This window comes from Mytilus galloprovincialis, chromosome 5 (genome assembly GCF_965363235.1).
Source record: "Mytilus galloprovincialis chromosome 5, xbMytGall1.hap1.1, whole genome shotgun sequence".
NCBI lineage: Eukaryota > Metazoa > Mollusca > Bivalvia > Mytilida > Mytilidae > Mytilus > Mytilus galloprovincialis.
In genome coordinates, this window is record NC_134842.1 from 26,393,634 (window position 1) to 26,413,882 (window position 20,249).

The 20,249-nt window shown below is 31.5% G+C and overlaps 1 protein-coding gene across 2 annotated transcripts in view; it reads right to left on the minus strand.

Annotated features, from left to right (window-relative positions):
- Nucleotides 1-7,081: 7,081 nt before the first annotated feature.
- LOC143075493 (ultra-long-chain fatty acid omega-hydroxylase-like) overlaps nt 7,082-20,249 on the minus strand; it is a 30,156-nt gene continuing 16,988 nt past the window's right edge. For both annotated transcript variants that reach the window (XM_076250922.1, XM_076250923.1), the window contains exons 10-12: nt 19,677-19,759; nt 12,309-12,374; nt 7,082-9,416 (exon numbers count right to left, since the gene is read on the minus strand). In XM_076250922.1, coding sequence (XP_076107037.1) covers nt 9,317-9,416; nt 12,309-12,374; nt 19,677-19,759 — 249 coding nt within the window. In that variant the 3' untranslated portion in view covers nt 7,082-9,316. The remainder of the gene's footprint in view (nt 9,417-12,308; nt 12,375-19,676; nt 19,760-20,249) is intronic.

Consider the following 20,249-nt stretch of genomic DNA (forward strand, 5'->3'; position numbering starts at 1 on the left):
AATCGACTAATTTGTTGCTAAGGTAGCAGCAACCATTTCTGATAAAGGGCATTGTTTATTTCATGATGTGTTTGAACTGGGGTGTCCTTTCGCGCACTTTCCGCCCAATAGTGTCCCAAATATGCTCGATGGTGTTCAAATCCGGGCTTCGATCGGGCCAAGGAAGATGAACCGAATTCCATTTGAACATTGGATCTTCCTCCACGATGCTAATTTCCAACTTTGGCGAGCTCTGCACTACATTGGATACGGAAAACTGTGTGTCTGTTCGTTAGCAAAGGTCTCCGAAATGGTCTTATCACACGATAACCAGTAGCGATAAGTCGATCTCGAACAGTTCTTGTTAAAAGGCTCCTGTATGGTCACCACTCTCTTTTTAGGATTGTCTTGTATGCAATGGGTTTCTTTCTGACCAACCTTCATTATGCTTGATTTTCCCTAGCAAATGGTATAGGGGGTCTTCATTAACTCGAAAGGTCTTTAACAGCGTTTACTGCCTGATTTTTATTCTCAAAACGACTTATAGTGGAATGGTGATGACCAACAATACGTGCATGCAGTTGTTACAGCGACATCCCTGCTTCTCTTATGCTGATAATCTGCCTTCTTGCTGCAGTTAAGAGTTGTCAAGGACCCATTACAAGGTGTCAATCACATAACTTTAAAAACTTGGTTATTTAAAGTGTTGAAAACAATGAGGATAAAAACATATGTTTTGCTGTTTACGGGTACAGTAGCTGCATGCGCAGATAAAAACTTATCGAGTCGACATTTATTGATTAAACTCAGGTGATACTTAAATAATGTTTAACTAGTTCTATTTTACCAAATTATATCACAAAAAAATAAAGAGTTTTTTTTTAATTTCAATATCAATTTGGTGTTTCAATACTTTTTTCCATGTGTATATTTAGGATTTCGCACATAGGATATGTTTAGGACGTCCTAACATAAGATGCATTTGAGATAGCTTCGAGACGCAACTTAAGAGTGTCCTAAGTCGATCCTATGTCCATCCTAAAATCGGTCTTATCTATGACTTACGACGAATCTTAGGATACTTTCGAGAACACCACCCTTGATCTTTTAATTATTTTAGTCTTATTACAATAGGACATTATGAAATATGTTTATACTTATTAATAATAAAGTACATATTTTCTTTTCCCTTTTTATATTTTCTTCATTCTTTTGTTTGCTTTCATGTTTTGTGTATTTATTTGTTTATTCATTACTTGACCACATTTTTGTCCCTGTAATTCCAAAGTAGGACAATGATGCAGCAGAACAACACAAGAACACACTACACTTAAGAATTGCATGCTTCTTTTTGTAACTTCATTGGGGTGTAAAAGCGTTGACCGAAGTACATTTTGTATGAAGCGCGGAAGCGCTTCATATTAAAAAGGTGCGCACGGTCAACGCTTTTACAACCCTATGAAGTTACAAAAAGAAGCATTCAATACTTATAATTACATTTTTTAGCAATGATATTGAAAACACGAATTTAATTATTGTTTTATTTAATTCACCTGTGCACTTTATTGTGGGACCACGTGTTAAATTATCATGAATGAAAAGTTTTATTGAGCAATGCAATTGCTTACGGAATAGCACGTGATGTGCAGTTATCCAATCAGAATAAAGTATCATAATGGAACATACATCTAATGTAATTATAAAACAATAAACAAAAGCACATATGAAAAACAGCAATAAACGACAACCACGCAATTGAATGCATGGTCCTGACTTTGGAAATGCACATTTAGAATGTGGTGGGGTTCAACCAGTTTTTTGGGCGCAAAATCCTTCCCTAGGATAGTGGTGTATCAGTACAATATAAGGTTACATAAGAACAAGCTTTCAAGATATCATACCCTGTCGTATATTTTTTTTTTTTTTGTAAATTTACAACAACAGCTGCCACGATTGTTAGTAAGTTGCTTCCTTAAAAATGCTTAAATAAGCATTTTTATCGTACACTGTGAAAAATATCGAAATGGGAAATCAGTTTTGATTTAATCAACAACCTTATTTTAGTTCTCGTCCTAATTTCTCGATCTGATATAGTTATAATTAAATTTATCAAGCTTGAAATATATGCTGGTCGGGTCCAGCGTCTTATCATTACCATTCCCTACATTGAAGATGCCCCTCTTCATCCAAGTAATTTGACGGTTAGAATTTCATGTCCTGTATTATCATCCTGAACATGCATGATATATTTTGCTACTGGACGTTAAGCAATTAGCAATAAGTAATAAAGCGATGATTTCAAGTTCAAAAGATTTTCGCCTGATTTTCCCCCCTTTATATTTTTACATAAAGTCGGCAGGGGCTAAAGGGAGATAATTGGTTTATAATTTGAATTTCTTCTCTGGAATCACAAAATATCAAAATATTGTCTTAAGGCTAAAAGTAGTATACACTATCCTCAAGACAATGAAACTGTTATAATTATATACTAAATGAATCAAATGATTAACGAGCAATATGAGAAGTAGCCGACACCTTTTTATTAAAATAAAAACGGGCTTCAAATAATAAACTAAATTTCATTCAGTACAACAAATTCTAATTATCTTTTTAAATATCTCGAGAAAATCTTGCATTAATCAAAATGCAAAACATAAACAAACAAAATATAATCGTCTAAACTGGAAACAGTAAAGCACAAGCTAATGATAAACATACCCAAAACAGTCGTACTAACAATAATGTTTATATGTCCCCTGCACAACGAGTAAATTGCGGGGGACATCTAAATACTATGCGTCCGTTCGCTCGTATACATGTGCGTCTGTCTGTCTGTCCGGTCTTGTTAATACTCTCACGTGTACAACACTTGCCAATTTTTTTTTTATAAAATAATTTCATAGGCTTCTATGAGCAATGTATCAGACAAGTTCAAATCAGTACCGAACAAATATTTTCAAAAGGGCCCTTTGGAAATATTAATTAAAAGTAAAATTGCATTGATAGTGTTCTCATGTGTGCAATTTTTGTCAGACTTTTATCAAACGTTTATATTAGCAATTTATTAGACAAATTAAAAATCATTGCCGATCATCATTTTAAAAGAGATCTGTCCTTGGAAATATGAGTTTTATAGGAAATTGCATTGTATTTGATCTCAAGCCTTCATTTCTCTAAGATGTTGGTAAAAAGTTTTAAAGAACATGGATAGATACAATATTTGCAATGCATGCGGGGGACATTGGAACTAGGTTCTCTTATTGATATTAAAGTTCGATGTCAAAGTTTACAATCATATACATGTATCAACAAACTAAAAAAGCAAAGATAATTGAAACTAAAAGCAAATGAATAAAAAAACTGATTTTAGAAAAATGGGGAAGGGTGCTAAACAAAGTTTCCGGCCATAATGTTGACATGACTAATGAAAAGGGAGGTAAGTTTAAAATTATGCCCGTTTTTCCTCTCCATAAACACAATATATTTTTATTGTTTTACAACTAAAAAGATTTAGTTTGTTCCTAGGATTATAAATCGGCGAAAATTTATGTTATAAATAAATCAAAATCGCTAACGAGCAATATTCAGAAAATTGAATACCTTTCTATCAAAATAACTGCAGGTTTTTAATTACTCATCACGCCATAGTGTCTATACAACAATTTTATATATCTTTTTAAATCTCTCGAGTAACATTGCATTGACCAATGCAAAATATAATCAATCATACATGTATCAGCAGTAATAAAGTACATCAGTGTCTTAGATTTTTTTCATCACTGAAGGTTTGTTGCACTGTATAGTATATCATCCGTATATAAAATTGAGAATGGAAACGTGGAATGTGTCAAAGAGACAACAACCCAACCAAAGAGCAGAAAAGAGCCGAAGGCCACCAATGGGTCTTTAATACAGAGAGGCATGCTTCAGCTGGCCCCTAAAGCAAAAATGTGAACTAGTTAATTGAAAATGGACTCCGAAATAAATAAATGAACGACTAGTATCTATTATGGAAAGACAGGAAATACTACATATTCAGATTTTTCGATTAGCACCATCTATATACAGTCACAAGTATCAAGCTTTTTATACATTATTTAACAGTTTAAAATATTGAAACACAATTTACATACAAAATGCTGCAGTCATTTTAAACAAATAAGGGCTTAACAGGTCGATCTTATAGTATTGTTTTAGAAAATAAGAATTGGTTGTATAAATATTCCAACGAATGCCAAAAAAAATATCCGGATCCAAGCAAGAGTTAAGTTTTTTGATTCTTTGAAACGAAATTTTAGTACATATTTACAATATGTTATGTTGACCCTTCCAGAGTAGCTGCTAATATCTCGGTTTCATAATAGGGTTTGTGTTGCTCCATTTTATATGTTGTCAATAATGGACTTTTCGTCGTTTTTTCGTTTGGTCATGTTGTTGTCTTATGAATTTCGGTCTGTGCGTCCGTCCGTCCGTCTGTCCCGCTTCAGATTAAAGTTTTTGGTCAAGGTAGTTTTTGATAAAGTTGAAGACAAAACGACGTGAAACTAAGTACACATGTTCCCTATGATATGATCTTGATAATTGTAATGCCAAATTAGAGTTTTGGTCCCAATTTTATGGTCCACTGAACATAGAAAATGATTGTGCGAGTAGGGCATCCATGTACATTCTTGTTGATTGTCTTCTCTCCTTATTGTGTGCATTTATTAATTCAATTTTTGAAGAATGGACATTCAAAATGTGAAATGCATTATTGCTGTTTCAGGAAATCTGCATACAGACATATTGCAATACTAGTCCAAGTCAGTCGCGGTATTTGCATTAATAAAAACGTAATTTCTGAATTACAGTAATCTGAAAACATTTTTTTTTGTTACCAATATCGAAAAATGTTGTACAAGATTAAAGAAGAAATGCAAAACAAAGTCAAGTTAAAGATCTCACCTTGTGTGTTGCATCAGAACAATTTCATCTAGAAGGGTAAATTTTACTGCTTTAAAACATGTTGAATGATTCTAGTGAATCCAAGATGCAAATATCCTGTCCAAAAATACGAATTGCAGTTGAAGATCTATTTGAACAAAAAAGTCCTGCTTGCTTACGTAACGCCCTGTATCCCATTGAACTGAGATATTTGTGCTTTTCTGGATCTACCATTATGAAGAACGACCACAGACGAATAATTGAAAGCAAAGGATGTATAAGAACCGAAACAGTTGGAGAGCTATACATGTATAACCAAAAAAGACATAAAACGATAGCCAAATCCATCCAAGGCCAACTTTGCTTGAGAGAGACGAAACCTAGTTTCTTTAAAATTTCAAAATTCATAAACAGACAATTTTTAAAAGCTTTGTTATAAATCATGTCAGTACCGAAGTACTTTGTACCGAGCTGATGATACTCTGGCGGACTTGTCACACCAACTGCAATCATAGCCCCATGGCGACAAAAAAAAAAATAAAACACTTTATGAATTTTAAGTTCCAAATAGCTTTTCTGTATTAACCTTCATCACGAACGCCCAAAGCAGAATATTTACCTCCTGAAAATAACCTCTTTCTTTTACTAGAAAAAATAACAGCTCTTCTTTCTCGTATTTCATGTAAGCCAAAAAAAAAATCACTAAAGAGTTTGAACAACATGTATTTTTATAATGTTCCTTTATACAAAGATTTGTTTAAAACAGTACACCACGAAACTGCCAGCAGTGAAAAAGGGGCATTCAACAACAATCAATTAATAATTTAAACTCTTAATAAAATGATGTCAGTCTGAATGAGCATTTAATATTTGCCACTGGAAGCTAAGACAGTCTCAATAACATGTCAGGTTGAATGAACATTTGAAATTAGCCACTGGAAGTTAAGAAACTCCAAATTACATGTTCAATGTTAGTCTGAATGTGTTTTTGATATTTGCCACTAGAAATTAAGACACTCTCAATTAAATGAATTCAGTCTGAATGCGCATTTGATATTTTCCGCTGGAAGTTAAGACATTATCAATAACATATTGACAGTCTGAAAGTGAATTTGATATTTGCTACAAGAAGTAATGACACTCCAATCATAAATTGTCAGTCTGAGTGTGCATGTAATATTTGCAACTAAAGAGAATCTTGATGAAAAGTTGTTGGCCCAAATTGGCATTTGATGTCAGTCAAGAAATTTTCAATAACATGTTGTAGTCTGAATGTGCATTTTTAGAATATTTGCCACTGAAGTAAAGAAACTCTTTATAGCAGGTTGTAAGTCTGAATGAGCTTTTCATTTTTGTCAATGGAGGTTAAGACATTATCAATAATATGTTGTCAGTCTTGAAAGTACATTTGATATTTGCCACTAGAAGTAAAGACACTCCAATAACATGTCGTCAGTGTGAATGGGCATGTACTTTTTGCCACTGGAATGCAATATATTATTATTAACATGTGGTCAGTATGAATGTGCTTCTGATATTTGCCACTGAAAGTTGACATTCTTAATAACATTTTTCTCTCTAATGTATGTTATATTTGCCATTGGAAGTTAGACACTCCCAATACCATGTTATTAGTGTGAATGGGCATGTTATTTTTGCCACTGGAAGCTAAACATTATCAAAACATGTAATAAGTCTAAATGGGCATGTTATATTTGCCACTGGAAATTAATACATTATTAATACAGATCATTCAAATATTTCACCTTCGAGTTTTAGAATTAACTCTTGATCTGATTAAATAAACTCATCATAGATATCAGGATTAAAATTTTATATTTACGCCAGACGAACATTTCGTCTACATAAGACTCATCAGTGACGTTCGAATCAAAAAATGTTTAAAAGTCCAAATAAAGAACAAAGTTGAAGAGCATTGAGGACCAAAATTCCTAAAAGTTTTACCAAATACAGCTAAAGTAATCTATTCCTGAAGTAGAAAAGCCTTAGTTTTTCAATATGAACACATCAATGTACAGCAGTGACAAATGGCTGTAGATCAACTAAAACATGACACATTTTGTTATTTACCGGAATTTTTTTTTTTTCAAACTGGTTTATGCATTGATTGCCACAAAGTTGTGGCATGTGGCAAAGTGGCAATAGTTTAACAAACATACAAACAAATGAAACTTTATTTCATATAATCATCAAACAATTTTCACTGAGTAGCAACTACATCATTTCAAAACAATAAATTGTACATTATCAATAACAATCAGGGTTAAGTTATGAAGGAACATTAGTGACGTCATGGCTATGCTACAAAAATTTGTAAAACAATTTGATTAAATATATAAGCTTTATCTCAAATTCATATTACAGTTTGGATGATTAAATGAAAAATGGCATACCCAAATACCATAGTACATTAGTTATTGACTTGCATATGAAAATGTGCATGTTTTCTGTTGGTCTGTAGGTTTTTTAGTTGTTGTTTTTTTTTTGTGTCTGGTGGCAACTAATAAAAATGAAGAACTCTTCTCAAATCATCTATACTACTAAAGGCAGAGACCATTTTTATTGAGCTGAGTCTCATCTGAAACCATACAAAGTCATATTTGTGATATGACGTATACTTTAGTGGTTTTTTTTCCTTCCTAATTTTGTCTTTGAAACAATCTTTTTTCCACAGAAAACGTCAATTTTTGAGAAAATAACTGAATTCGGAGACTGTTATCAATCTGTATCTTCTAGACCCATGCTCAGACAACTTGCTGCCCATGAAATTAAAAAAAAAATATCCTTGTTTCAACCCTTGCAGTGATTTCTTATGCATCTTGTAGTAATATTTATAAAGGAAAGAGTCCTCATTGCAGTAAGAAATTCAAAAAAAAGAAAATCAATACTTATTAATCCATTAAAAACCATTGACTTTTTTGGCATCAGTTGCACTTATGCATTTGTGCTTTTGAGGGTGACTGCAATGTTGTATAGCACACAATTTCCAGTATATATCTGATTACTGAAAAGTATCAATAAAATAATAAGCCTTTTACAGGTAGCACCTGCCTCATATTATAAAATTAAAATCATAAAAATCAATTCAAACATTATTTGATTATATCATAATATGAACCAAACTTAACAAAAACATTTTTTAAAATTAATACAGAATTATGTTTAATTAATTATGTAACAAAACTATAGACATTTCAATTATTGACAAAAATGTGCATATACATTAACATAGTACAAATGTAATAATTCCCTGATGTATAAAAATATATTTGCATATATAAATACTATTATCTTATTCTTGCAACCATTCAAGTGTATATATTATTATTTTTTTAATTATTAGTGAGAAATGAAGCTGTAACTGTTAAATGTTAAATTATAGATTTTAAGTTGGTTTGTACAAATTCAAATAACCACCCAAAGCTCAACTAACAAGCCTACCCTCCCATTCATAAATACTAGTATGAAGAATATGTATTTTTTTCCTTTTATTTGTATACTGACTGTACCAGTTTGCAGATTTTCAACATGGTAGCCCCTAGTGCAGATATCATTTGTGACAGACTATTTTGTTAAATAAATCTAATAAAGTGTGCTGCACACCTGGCAAGCTGAACCAATAATAATAGGGTGTTTTTGTTTTTTATGTACTAGCTTAAGTGTTGTTGATTAAGGATTCTTTACATTGTGTTTGGTTGAGGAACGAAAAAAACATAAAAAATATTAATTTACTTTTTGTTGGGTTGAGGAATCATTGAGAACATAAAAAATATTAATTTCTCTTCTCACAATTAAACATGCTTCCACTTCTCATTAAACCAATAATAAAAAAAACGTATTTTGATAATGCATATAGACCACTTTCGAGTAATGTCCTTCACCGGAAAAGTTTGTGCCTTTATGACATTATGTACCAGATAGAGGGGTCAGTCATCATCATCACCAGTATGCCTGCACTGTTATAGTACATCAAGCGTCTTTGTGATCGGCATTATGCAGGATTAAGTAGAAATAATGTTTGTTTCGTAGGTACTTCTAAAATCATAATTCCCTAATGACAACAGTGCTGCATATCAAATATAAGAATTCAATTTGAGGAATGATTCATGCAAAATAGCATCATATTTTTTCTACTGCTCACCGCTCGCTCAACATGGGAAGTAATTGACGATGCTCCTAATTCACAAATGATGTTCACTAAAACCAAAGTTTTTTTTACAGAAATGAAACGAACTCGAAACTGGTCTATTAAAGTTTTAAAAAAGAACACAATTAACAGTATAAAAATATAAATATAGTAAGTAAAACTTTCATCTATTCAACTATGTTGATAATGCAACCTCTCTAAAAAGAGGTAGAAAGTTGTTCGTAGACTTGAATATTTGAATGATAATTATCTTCTATATGCCTTCATCTTAATACCAGTCTGTGACCTCATAACCAATGTTTCATATTTCTCCACCTTGTGGGTAGGGTCTAATTCTAATGAGAATCTGCAAATATAAAAATATCATTCTCTAATTTTTGAGTTTTTTTCAAATTTCTTGATCGGTGTGAGAGAAATATTTATCCTCGCTAGTGAAATATCTGTTCTCTGCAAATGATTGGTCGAAATTTAATTATGATGTCGTATTTTTTTAGTTTCTTCTGAGTTTCCTATTGTGATGTCATTAAACTAAAGGCTCTCAAGAGCCTGTGTCGCTCACCTTGGTCTATGTGCATATTAACAATAAACACAGATAAATTCATGAAAAAAGTTTTGGTGATGGTGATGTGTTTGTAGATCTTTCTTTACTGAATATTCTTGTTGCTACAATTATCTCTATCTATAATGAACTTGGCCCAGTAATTACAGTGGAAAATATTTCCTAAAAATTTACAAAAATTAACAAAAATTTATGAAAATTGTTAACAATTGACTATAAAGAGCAATAACTCCTTAAGGGGTCAATTGACAATTTTGGTCTTGTTGACTTATTTGTAGATCTTATTTTGCTGAACATTATTGCTGTTTACAGTTTATCTCTATCTATAATAATATTCAAGATAACCAAAATCTGCAAATTTTCCTTAAAATTACTAATTCGGGGGCAGCAACCCAACAACAGGTTGTCCGATTTGTCTGAAAATTTCAGGGCAGATAGATCTTGACCTGATAATTAATTTAATTCCGTCAGATTTGCTCTAAATGCTTTGGTTTCAGAGATATAAGTCAAAATCTACATTTCACCACTATGTTCTATTTTTAGCCATGGCAGCCATCTTGGTTGGTTGGCCGGGTCACGCCACACATTTTTTAAACTAGATACCCAAAAGATGATTGTGGCCAAGTTTGGATTAATTTGGCCCAGTAGTTTCAGAGGAGAAGATTTTTGTAATAGATTACTAAGATTTACGAAAAATGGTTAAAAATTGACTATAAAGGGCAATAACTCCTAAAGGGGTCAACTGACCATTTCGGTCATGTTGACTTATTTGTAAATCTTACTTTTTTGAACATTATTGCTGTTTACAGTTTATCTCTATCTGTAATAACATTCAAGATAATAACCAAAAACAGCAAAATTTCCTTAAAATTACCAATTCAGGGGCAGCAACCCAATAACCGGTTGTCCGATTCATCTGAAAATTTCAGGGCAGAGAGATCTTGACCTGATAAACAATTTTATCCCATGTCAGATTTGCTCTAAATGCTTTTGGATTTTGAGTTATAACCCAAAAACTGCATTTTACCACTATGTTCTATTTTTAGCCATGGCAGCCATCTTGGTTGGTTGGCGGGGTCACGCCACACATTAAACTAGATACCCCAATGATGATTGTGGCCAAGTTTGGTTAAATTTGGCCTAGTAGTTTCAGAGGAGAAGATTTTTGTAAAAGTTAATGACGACGGACGACGACGACGGACACCGGACGCCAAGTGATGGGGAAAAGCTCACTTGGCCCTTTGGGCCAGGTGAGCTAAAAAGGCAACCATGCCTGATGATGTCACATATAAAGATCACAACTGTCTACAAATCTTTGAAAAAGGAAGAATAAAAATCATTAAAGAAACATATTCCAATACTATAACTCCTATGTTACCATATTTCTCCACCCTTAACAGTTAAATTTTAATTATTTAAAAAGCTTGGCAAGCCTCCCTATTTGAACATTAAAACTTAACTTTCTCAAATGGAGAAATATTGTAAAACACTTGCTGCAGTGTTGGAATCTATATCTCTCTTCTTAAAATACCAAAATTTAAAACTACATCCTATAAATGACTTTGCTCTATATATATATATATATATATATATATATATATATATATATATATATATATATATATATATATATATATATATATATATTGTTTAAAAGAAGACCAGGATGAAAGACAATAATTTTTGCAGTGTTGAGATCTTTCTTACAACAATTTCAGTAGTTGAAAACATAATCTCTCTTCAGTGTTAAGTATTTTAATTCCATAAGTCTGAACAATAACTCCTGTATTAAAATTACATATAAATTCTTCAAATAAATTTCAATTAATTTTTAATCATAATTAATTATGGCGTATATTTGGTATTTTTCAAGAAAAACAATGTTACCAATGATTCCTGCAAATAACATTTAAAATTCTTCAAATAAATTACAATTACTTATTATACTCATAAGCAATTATGGCGTATATTTTGTATTTTTTAAGATAAAACAGCCAGATACCACAATGGTATAAGGTGGTCCGGTACAATGTTAAGATGCATCTAGAAATTAGTGTTATGGTATGGTTAAGTATTGGAGGCACGTTAATATGAACATTACAATAAGTGGACACTTCTCACAGTTCAGCACATGACGATAAATATAAGTTGTTGGTACTTGTAATGTGCAAAAGGGAGATAATCAAACATTTATCCCGTTCATTTCAAGATAACATTGTTGTATGTCATTCTTTACGATCTATTTATTCAAATTATCTCCCATCAGTAGTTAAATATTTCTAAAATTAATAATCAGTTAAGCAATAGCGGTACTCATTTTTAATTTGAAGCACATCGTTATAATTTTATCACTTGCAAATCATTGCTATCTACAAAACAACTTAGTATTTTACAATTAAAGGGGCAGGATTTTACAAGTCTGAACATCTGTATATCATATATTTCTACTTTATTACCTTATAAATTATAAAAATGTGCCTGATTTATGTTCAGATATCGTCAGATTTAACCATAAGAATTCAACGTAATGTTCTATAAATTTGTAAACACCTTTTTTTAACACATTTTTTTCTCAGTTATTTGGCAAGGTTTACTAGTGCATTTAGTTAAAAACCTGATTTTTTTTTAACTTAAACAAAGTATCTAAAATGCAGAGACCAAAACATATTGTTGACTAACCTTCTAAATATTTTGGCAAGAACTGTTTTCATTTCATGTAGAGCAAACTGTTGTCCAATACAGTTTCTGAAAAAGAAAAAGAAAAAAAACGTAAAGCAATAATCATTTGTTAAAAAGAAGTACTGTGTTCCTCAGCTGGTATAACAAGATTGAATGCCTTGCCATGCCAGAACAAAGGGACAAATCTCAACAAGCACTAGGCTATTTTCTATAACGAGTTGCAATTGAATAACTTCGTGGTTTACTTACCAAAAAGATAAACCCATATAATTTTTTAAGGGGTCAAAAGGATTTGAAAATCAATTTTATCAAATATTGAGTACATGTAAACATTGTTTTTACGAGTGACAATCATTTTAAAAAAAACAAATGTGGCATAAAAAGTGTAAACTAGAGGCTCTCAAGAGCCTGTGTCGCTCACCTGTTACCTTATTTACTGATGTCAGCCATCTTGGTTGGTAGGTGGGGTCATTAGACACTTTTTTAAAATAGATACCCTAGAAATGATTGTGGCCAAGTTTGTTCAATTTGGCCTATAGTTTTAGAAAAGAACATTTTTTTACAAGTTACAAAAATGACGAAAAGTTGTTCAATATTGACTATAAGGGACAATAACTCCTTAAGGGGTTCTCTGACAATTTTGGTCATTCTGACTTATTTGTAGATCTTACTTTGCTGAACATTATTGCTGTTTACAATTTATCTCTATCTATGATAGTATTCAAGATAAGAACCAAAAACTGCAAAATTTCCTTAAAATTACCAACAACGGGTTGTAGTATTCATCAGAAAATTTGTGAGGGGATAGATCTTATTCTGATGGACATTTAAATCTTGAAAAATTTGTCCTAAATGTCTTAGTTTCAAAGATATAAAGCAAAAACTGCATTTTTCCACTATGTTCTAATTTTAGCCATGCCGGCCATTCTGTTTGGTAGGCAGGGTCATCGGACATATTTTTTAAACTATATATCACAATTATGATTGTGGCCAAGTAAGTTCAAATTTGGCCCAGTAGTTTCAGAGAAGAAGACTTTTGTACAAGTTACAAAAAATGACGATAAAGTTGTTAAAATTGACTATAAAGGGCAATTACTCCTTAAGGGGTTGACTGACAATTTTGGTCATGTTGACTTATTTGTAGGTCTAATTTTGCTGAACATTATTGCTGTTTACAGTTTATCTCTATCTTTAATATTATTCAAGATAATTACCAAAAACTGCAAAATTTCCTTAAAATTACCAATTCAGGTGCAGCAACCCAACAACAGGTTGTCCGATTCGTCTGAAAATTTCAGGGCAGATAGATCTTGACCTGATCAACAATTTAACCCCCATGACAGATTTGCTCTAAATGCTTTGGTTTTAAAGATATAAGCCAAAATATACATTTTACCCCTGTGTTCTATTTTTAGCCATGACGGCCATCTTGGTTTGATGGCCAGGTCATCGGACACATTTTTTAAACTATATACTCCAAAGATGATTGTGGCCAAGTTTGGTTAATTTGGCACAGTAGTTTCAGAGGAGAAGATTTTTGTAAAAGTTTACGGACGACGGACACCGGACGACGGACGACAAGTGATGAGAAAAGCTCACTTGACCTTTCAGGTCAGGTGAGCTAAAAAGTGAAAAAAACAAGTGTCACATATTTAATTCAATAGAATACATGATTAAATCAACTTTAAATCCAAAACTCAGGCAAATGAATTTAGTCCCTGACTTTTTTTTTTAAATTGTCTCATAATGGACCTTATATTCAAGAAGCAAAAGCTATACAAGGAATGTAACTTATAAAAGCATTTGAGGTTCTATGGTTGCTTTCTAAAAATCAGATATGCAATTAATACAAGTTCAAGCATTTGAAGGTTTCAAGTTGGTTCAACTAAATACTGTAAAAGCAGAAATTTTCGTGGAGGATTTAATTTCGTTTATTTCGTGGAAAGAATATATCCACGAAATTAAAACCCCCACGAAAATTTAACTTCCATATAAAACCACTTCCAGTTTAAGGAAACCACGAAATTAAATCCCCATGAAATCTTACAGAGAGACATAACCACGAAATTTTAACCCCACGAAAATTAATGTTTCTACAGTACCCATCTTTTACCTGAGACAAGGAGTCTAAGAACTATACAAAGACCGTATATTCCCTGACTTTTCATTTACACCGAAAGACTTATGATTTTTATACCATTTTTACACCACCCAGAGTAAAATGTACATTTCCTGATAAACTTAAATATTTGAAGACCATTTTCATTTGAAGTCAATCTTAAAATGTTCTCCAAATGCTGTTATTAATTACTTAAGCTGTAAGCGATGGTAACCTCAAAATCCTTGAAGCCACCATAAAATGATTTATGGATTAATACATAATAAATTTGTGGGTTAATAAGTTGTAACTGGTGTTAAAATGTTATATAAAACACATTTATATGCCATACTTCAAACTAATTTTCAACTTTTGATGAGCAAAGGTGTAAAAAATAGCAAATATTTCTTGTTGAAAACACACTTTGTTGAAGAATTGTAGAAAATAAAAGAATTAAAACCAAGCATGCCATATGTTTTAAAGTATTAAAATTGTGAAGATATGTTAGTTATAAAATTTAAGTAGTTTAAACAACTGGTACCTAATTTGTCTAATTTTATTACCCGAAAGCAATTCCAACTTAATTAACTGCTAAAAAGTTATGATTTGTCAGGTGCAAGCTCTATTAAAAGGTTAAAAGATACATTTTGCTTAAGCTGAAAAGAGATACACCATATTCTATACTGTAAATTCAGAAATTATTGAGATGTTTTCATAGCTGCGAAAAATGCCACAGAATTGAAATCGCAATAATTTAAACTTGCAAATTGAAATTTAAAATGATTTTTTATAAGTTTTAAACATGATTTTTCTCATTAAATGTATTGGAGATCTAAAGTGACAAAATCACAATAATAAAGTGGGTGTCATTGGGGTCTAAGCGTGACGCGGGATTGCCGATTTTTTGTAAGTGTGACACGTGAAAGTCAAATTATTGTGTCGGGAAAACGGGAAATGAGGTCTAGCAGGACCCGGGAAATGACAAAAAAAATGAGAATTGCTTACGTACATAGTGTAAGCGGGATACGGGAATCTGACAAAACAGTAAGCGGGATCCGGGATCAGAACCCCCACCCCCCAATGAGACCCCTAATAAATGCACGTAATTCTGTCAGGAGTAACCTCTATCAAAAGGTTAAAAGATACGTTTTGCTTAAGCTGAAAGGAAATACAGCATATTGTAAATTCAGAAATTATTGAGTGGCTTTTATTATAGGGAATAATGTGACTTGGTTAGTATCACAATAATAAGAACTCACATTCTGATACATAAAAAGTATATCGGAATGAAAAATAATTAGATTTTCCTAAATTGGCAATGATTAATTACCCATTTTCACTCAAAAAAATCATTAAGGAAGCTGGCTTGTCATCTTTAAGATTTTCTGTCATATTTTCAGAATCCTCTGGTTTTATCCATTTGAATGCCTTGAACAAATTTGCCCGATAACCCCCATTTTTCTCTTTGTAAATCTTTTACATGTATAATGATAAGCCATCTGTAAAAGTCTTATAAAATTTTAATTACTTTTTAACAGTTTTTGAGAACTTCAACTTGTCAATGATAAAGCTATGAAAAGTCAAGAGAGAATATTTTCCTGCCAAAATTTCAATGGCTTATATTTCGAAAACAAGCACGGTGACCTATGTATTTTTTTGCCCTTTGGACACCTTTATTAATCCCCTAACTATATTAACTAGTGTTTTGAAAAGTTAATTACTTTGAAACTGAGAAGCGAACTCCCTTAATAAGGGCTCACTCTGAATTTACAGTATTCTATGATGCTTAGAAACACACACATACATATAGGTAATGACATTCTTGTCAAAAAATCTGTTAATATACCATATAGCGGGTTATTTTAGCGGGTGTAAAATTTCGCGATTTTCATTGAATAAAGTATAGGAAATATTTTTGCGGTTATTATTTTGACGGATTCGAAACTTTTATCAACTCCTTTGCATGTGCCATTAAAATTGGCAGAATTTATTTTGGCGATTTTGTTCTATTCGCAAAAATAACGAAAATATGCGAAAATAACCCACTATACGGTACTTTGTCATTGAATATTTATTATCTGAGGGGAACTTTAATAGATGACCTAGTAGTCTTAATTGTTCGTCTGCAGTGACCAATAGCCTGTCAACTATAAAGTTGTGAGTTTAAACCCTGTTCATGGCCAGGTGTGTTTGACTAAAATCTTTATTGACAAGATTGACAAGTTTCTACCTAAGATTGGTTGTCCACTTCTGCTGCAACCACTTATATAAACAAGAATGTTTCCCAAATACACGAATGCCCCATCCGCACTATCATTTTCTATGTTCAGTGAACCGTGAAAATGGGATAAAATCTCCAATTTGGCATTAAAATTAGAAAGATCATATCAAACAGAACATGTGTACTAACTTTCAAGTTGATAGGACTTCAGGGGCATACAAATGGCAAAAATAGCCAAGGTAGCTTAAAGTGGTGTTAAACACCAGCAATCTATCTATAATCTGTACCAACAAAAACAATCTATCTTTAATCTGTACCAACAAAAACAATCTATCTTTAATCTGTACCAACAAAAACAATCTATCTTTAATCTGTACCTACAAAAACAATCTATCTTTAATCTGTACCAACAAAAACAATCTATCTTTAATCTGTACCAACAAAAACAATCTATCTTTAATCTGTACCTACAAAAACAATCTATCTTTAATCTGTACCTACAAAAACAATCTATCTTTAATCTGTACCAACAAAAACAATCTATCTTTAATCTGTACCAACAAAAACAATCTATCTTTAATCTGTACCAACAAAAACAATCTATCTGTAATCTGTACCAACAAAAACAATCTATCTGTAATCTGTACCAACAAAAACAATCTATCTTTAATCTGCACCAACAAAAACAATCTATCTTTAATCTGCACCAACAAAAACAATCTATCTTTAATCTGTACCAACAAAAACAATCTATCTTTAATCTGTACCAACAAAAACAATCTATCTATAATCTGCACCAACAAAAACAATCTATCTTTAATCTGTACCAACAAAAACAATCTATCTATAATCTGTACCAACAAAAACAATCTATCTATAATCTGTACCAACAGAAACAACAATCTATCTTTAATCTGTACCAACAAAAACAATCTATCTTTAATCTGTACCAACAAAAACAATCTATCTTTAATCTGTACCAACAAAAACAATCTATCTTTAATCTGTACCAACAAAAACAATCAATCTATCTTTAATCTGTACCTACAAAAACAATCTATCTATAATCTGTACCTACAAAAACAATCTATCTATAATCTGTACCAACAAAAACAATCTATCTATAATCTGTACCAACAAAAACAATCTATCTTTAATCTGTACCAACAAAAACAATCTATCTTTAATCTGTACCAACAAAACAATCTATCTATAATCTGTACCAACAAAAACAATCTATCTATAATCTGTACCAACAAAAACAATCTATCTTTAATCTGCACCAACAAAAACAATCTATCTTTAATCTGTACCAACAAAAACAATCTATCTATAATCTGTACCAACAAAAACAATCTATCTTTAATCTGTACCAACAGAAACAATCTATCTATAATCTGCACCAACAGAAACAATCTATCTATAATCTGTACCAACAAAAACAATCTATCTATAATCTGTACCAACAAAAACAATCTATCTTTAATCTGTACCAACAAAAACAATCTATCTATAATCCGTACCAACAAAAACAATCTATCTATAATCTGTACCAACAAAAACAATCTATCTTTAATCTGCACCAACAAAAACAATCTATCTTTAATCTTTACCAACAAAAAGGTCAATGAAACTCTTTTAAAAAAGTATCTTCTGTATGCTTCTAGTGGTAAAGTATATCTCTTGTCTTTAATTGCATTGGTAACCTCTTGCTTGTATGTTAATAAATGTATTACTTTTATTAAGATATTGTGGATGTTTTTGACCGAAAAAAACATATAATTCATGCAATTCATGCAATTCTAAACAATGTAAATATGTTGGTGTATTAAAGCATCCTACATAAAACATCTCTACATTGAAGAGACAACAACCTTACCAAAAAGCCTGCATTAAATAAACCTCTAACAAGTAACTTTACAAAAACTAAAAAAAAAAAAAAAAAAAAAAGGAAAGCAGATATAGGGCATACAAATATCAATGAGACAGCAATCCCATGACTATAAAATGACATTGTTAAATTTAATAAGACCGTCAATTGCTTATATATAAACATTAATGACAGGATCTGACATTGAGTTTTTTTTTTTAGTTTTATATTGAATGCAAGAAGTTGAAAGACCTAAAAAAAAATTTATAAGACTGATTTAAAAAATGTTAGTTATACTATCTAACATTTTAATGAATAGTGACCATTTGAACAATTTGAAATACTTTTTTTTTCAAAATGAAAAGGACTCAAATATTGGCCTACCATTACCCTCACCTTTGTAATTAAAATCTCAGTACTCAAATGTCAATGCTTTGATATGACCATGACCCATCAACACTTGTACACAGGAGTGCAAACATCTGGCTGCATATTCCTAATGTTGTTTAAAACAATAATGTGAAACTAAATCATTTTTAATGTATCCTATATACAGTGGCAGGTGTTTGTATTTTGAGATTTATATCCATTTAAGATTAAACTATTTTAAATTCAAACCTTTTCCAATTGTTATGTTATGGTGAGAAAATTTCAACAGGATTTGTGGCTAACCAAAAATAAAGAATTTAGATTTTGAAATTAATTTTATATGCAGTATTTCTCCAAAAATATGTTTCATTCTGTAATTTGCAAAGTTATACATGGAGATTATAAATTTTGTGATTTTTTTGGCCTTACCAGTATTTGGGGTTTAATTTTCATGCTTTTCTAGTCCCTATTTTCTGATCTCTCCCTAGAGATTTGTTAATGCAAGGGAACATTTTTGCAATTTAATCTTAATAACGAAAAATAGCAAACATAAATCCACCTTGAAAATTTCCATCTGTATCAAAGATTGTACACCATTTTAACAATCCTTGACCCTAATAGATCCTTCTGTTTTATAGGTTCAACACTGCACAGTTAACGACCTGCTTTACATCAAGAATCCATGGGTCAGGCTCTAAACCTTTGAGTTGACAGGCTATGGAGCTCTGTAGTAGATGAACTATTTTTATCACCTGACAGACACAGCCCCCCTTTTTTGGTAATTTTTGAAAATAAATATACAAATGTTACCTTGGACCTGCTGAGAATGGTATAAAGGCATATGCATCTCTTTTCTCTACATTCTCTGGTGAAAATCTTTCTGGTATATAGTCCTGAAAAATTTGATGTAAAATACTTTGTAAAATGGACAAAATATTATCTAAGCTAGTGTCATGTCTTTGTCTTTTTTTCTTAGTATTAGCTGCCTCTAATAGATACACCCCTCTTTTCAGGGTAATATAGTCTAAAAGTCTTTTTAAGTAAGTAGCACTCCGTAAATAAATATACAGTTGATAAATTTTAAAATAAACTTAAGTTTCTTAAAATGTCAGAGTGATAATTGTCAACAGTCTAACATGTACATATCTTGATAATTCACTATTACTTTTTTTATTGCTATCCATTTATTACCATAGAACACAGTAAAACATTAATTGAAATTGAGAATGGAAATGGGGAGTGTGTCAAAGAGACAACAGTCTGAACAAAGAGCAGACAACAGTACAAGGCCACCAATGTGCAAATGTGACTAAGAAAACATCTTTTTATTATTTAAATGTACTGGTTAATAATTTCGACTATTAAAAATGAAAAGTACTTTAC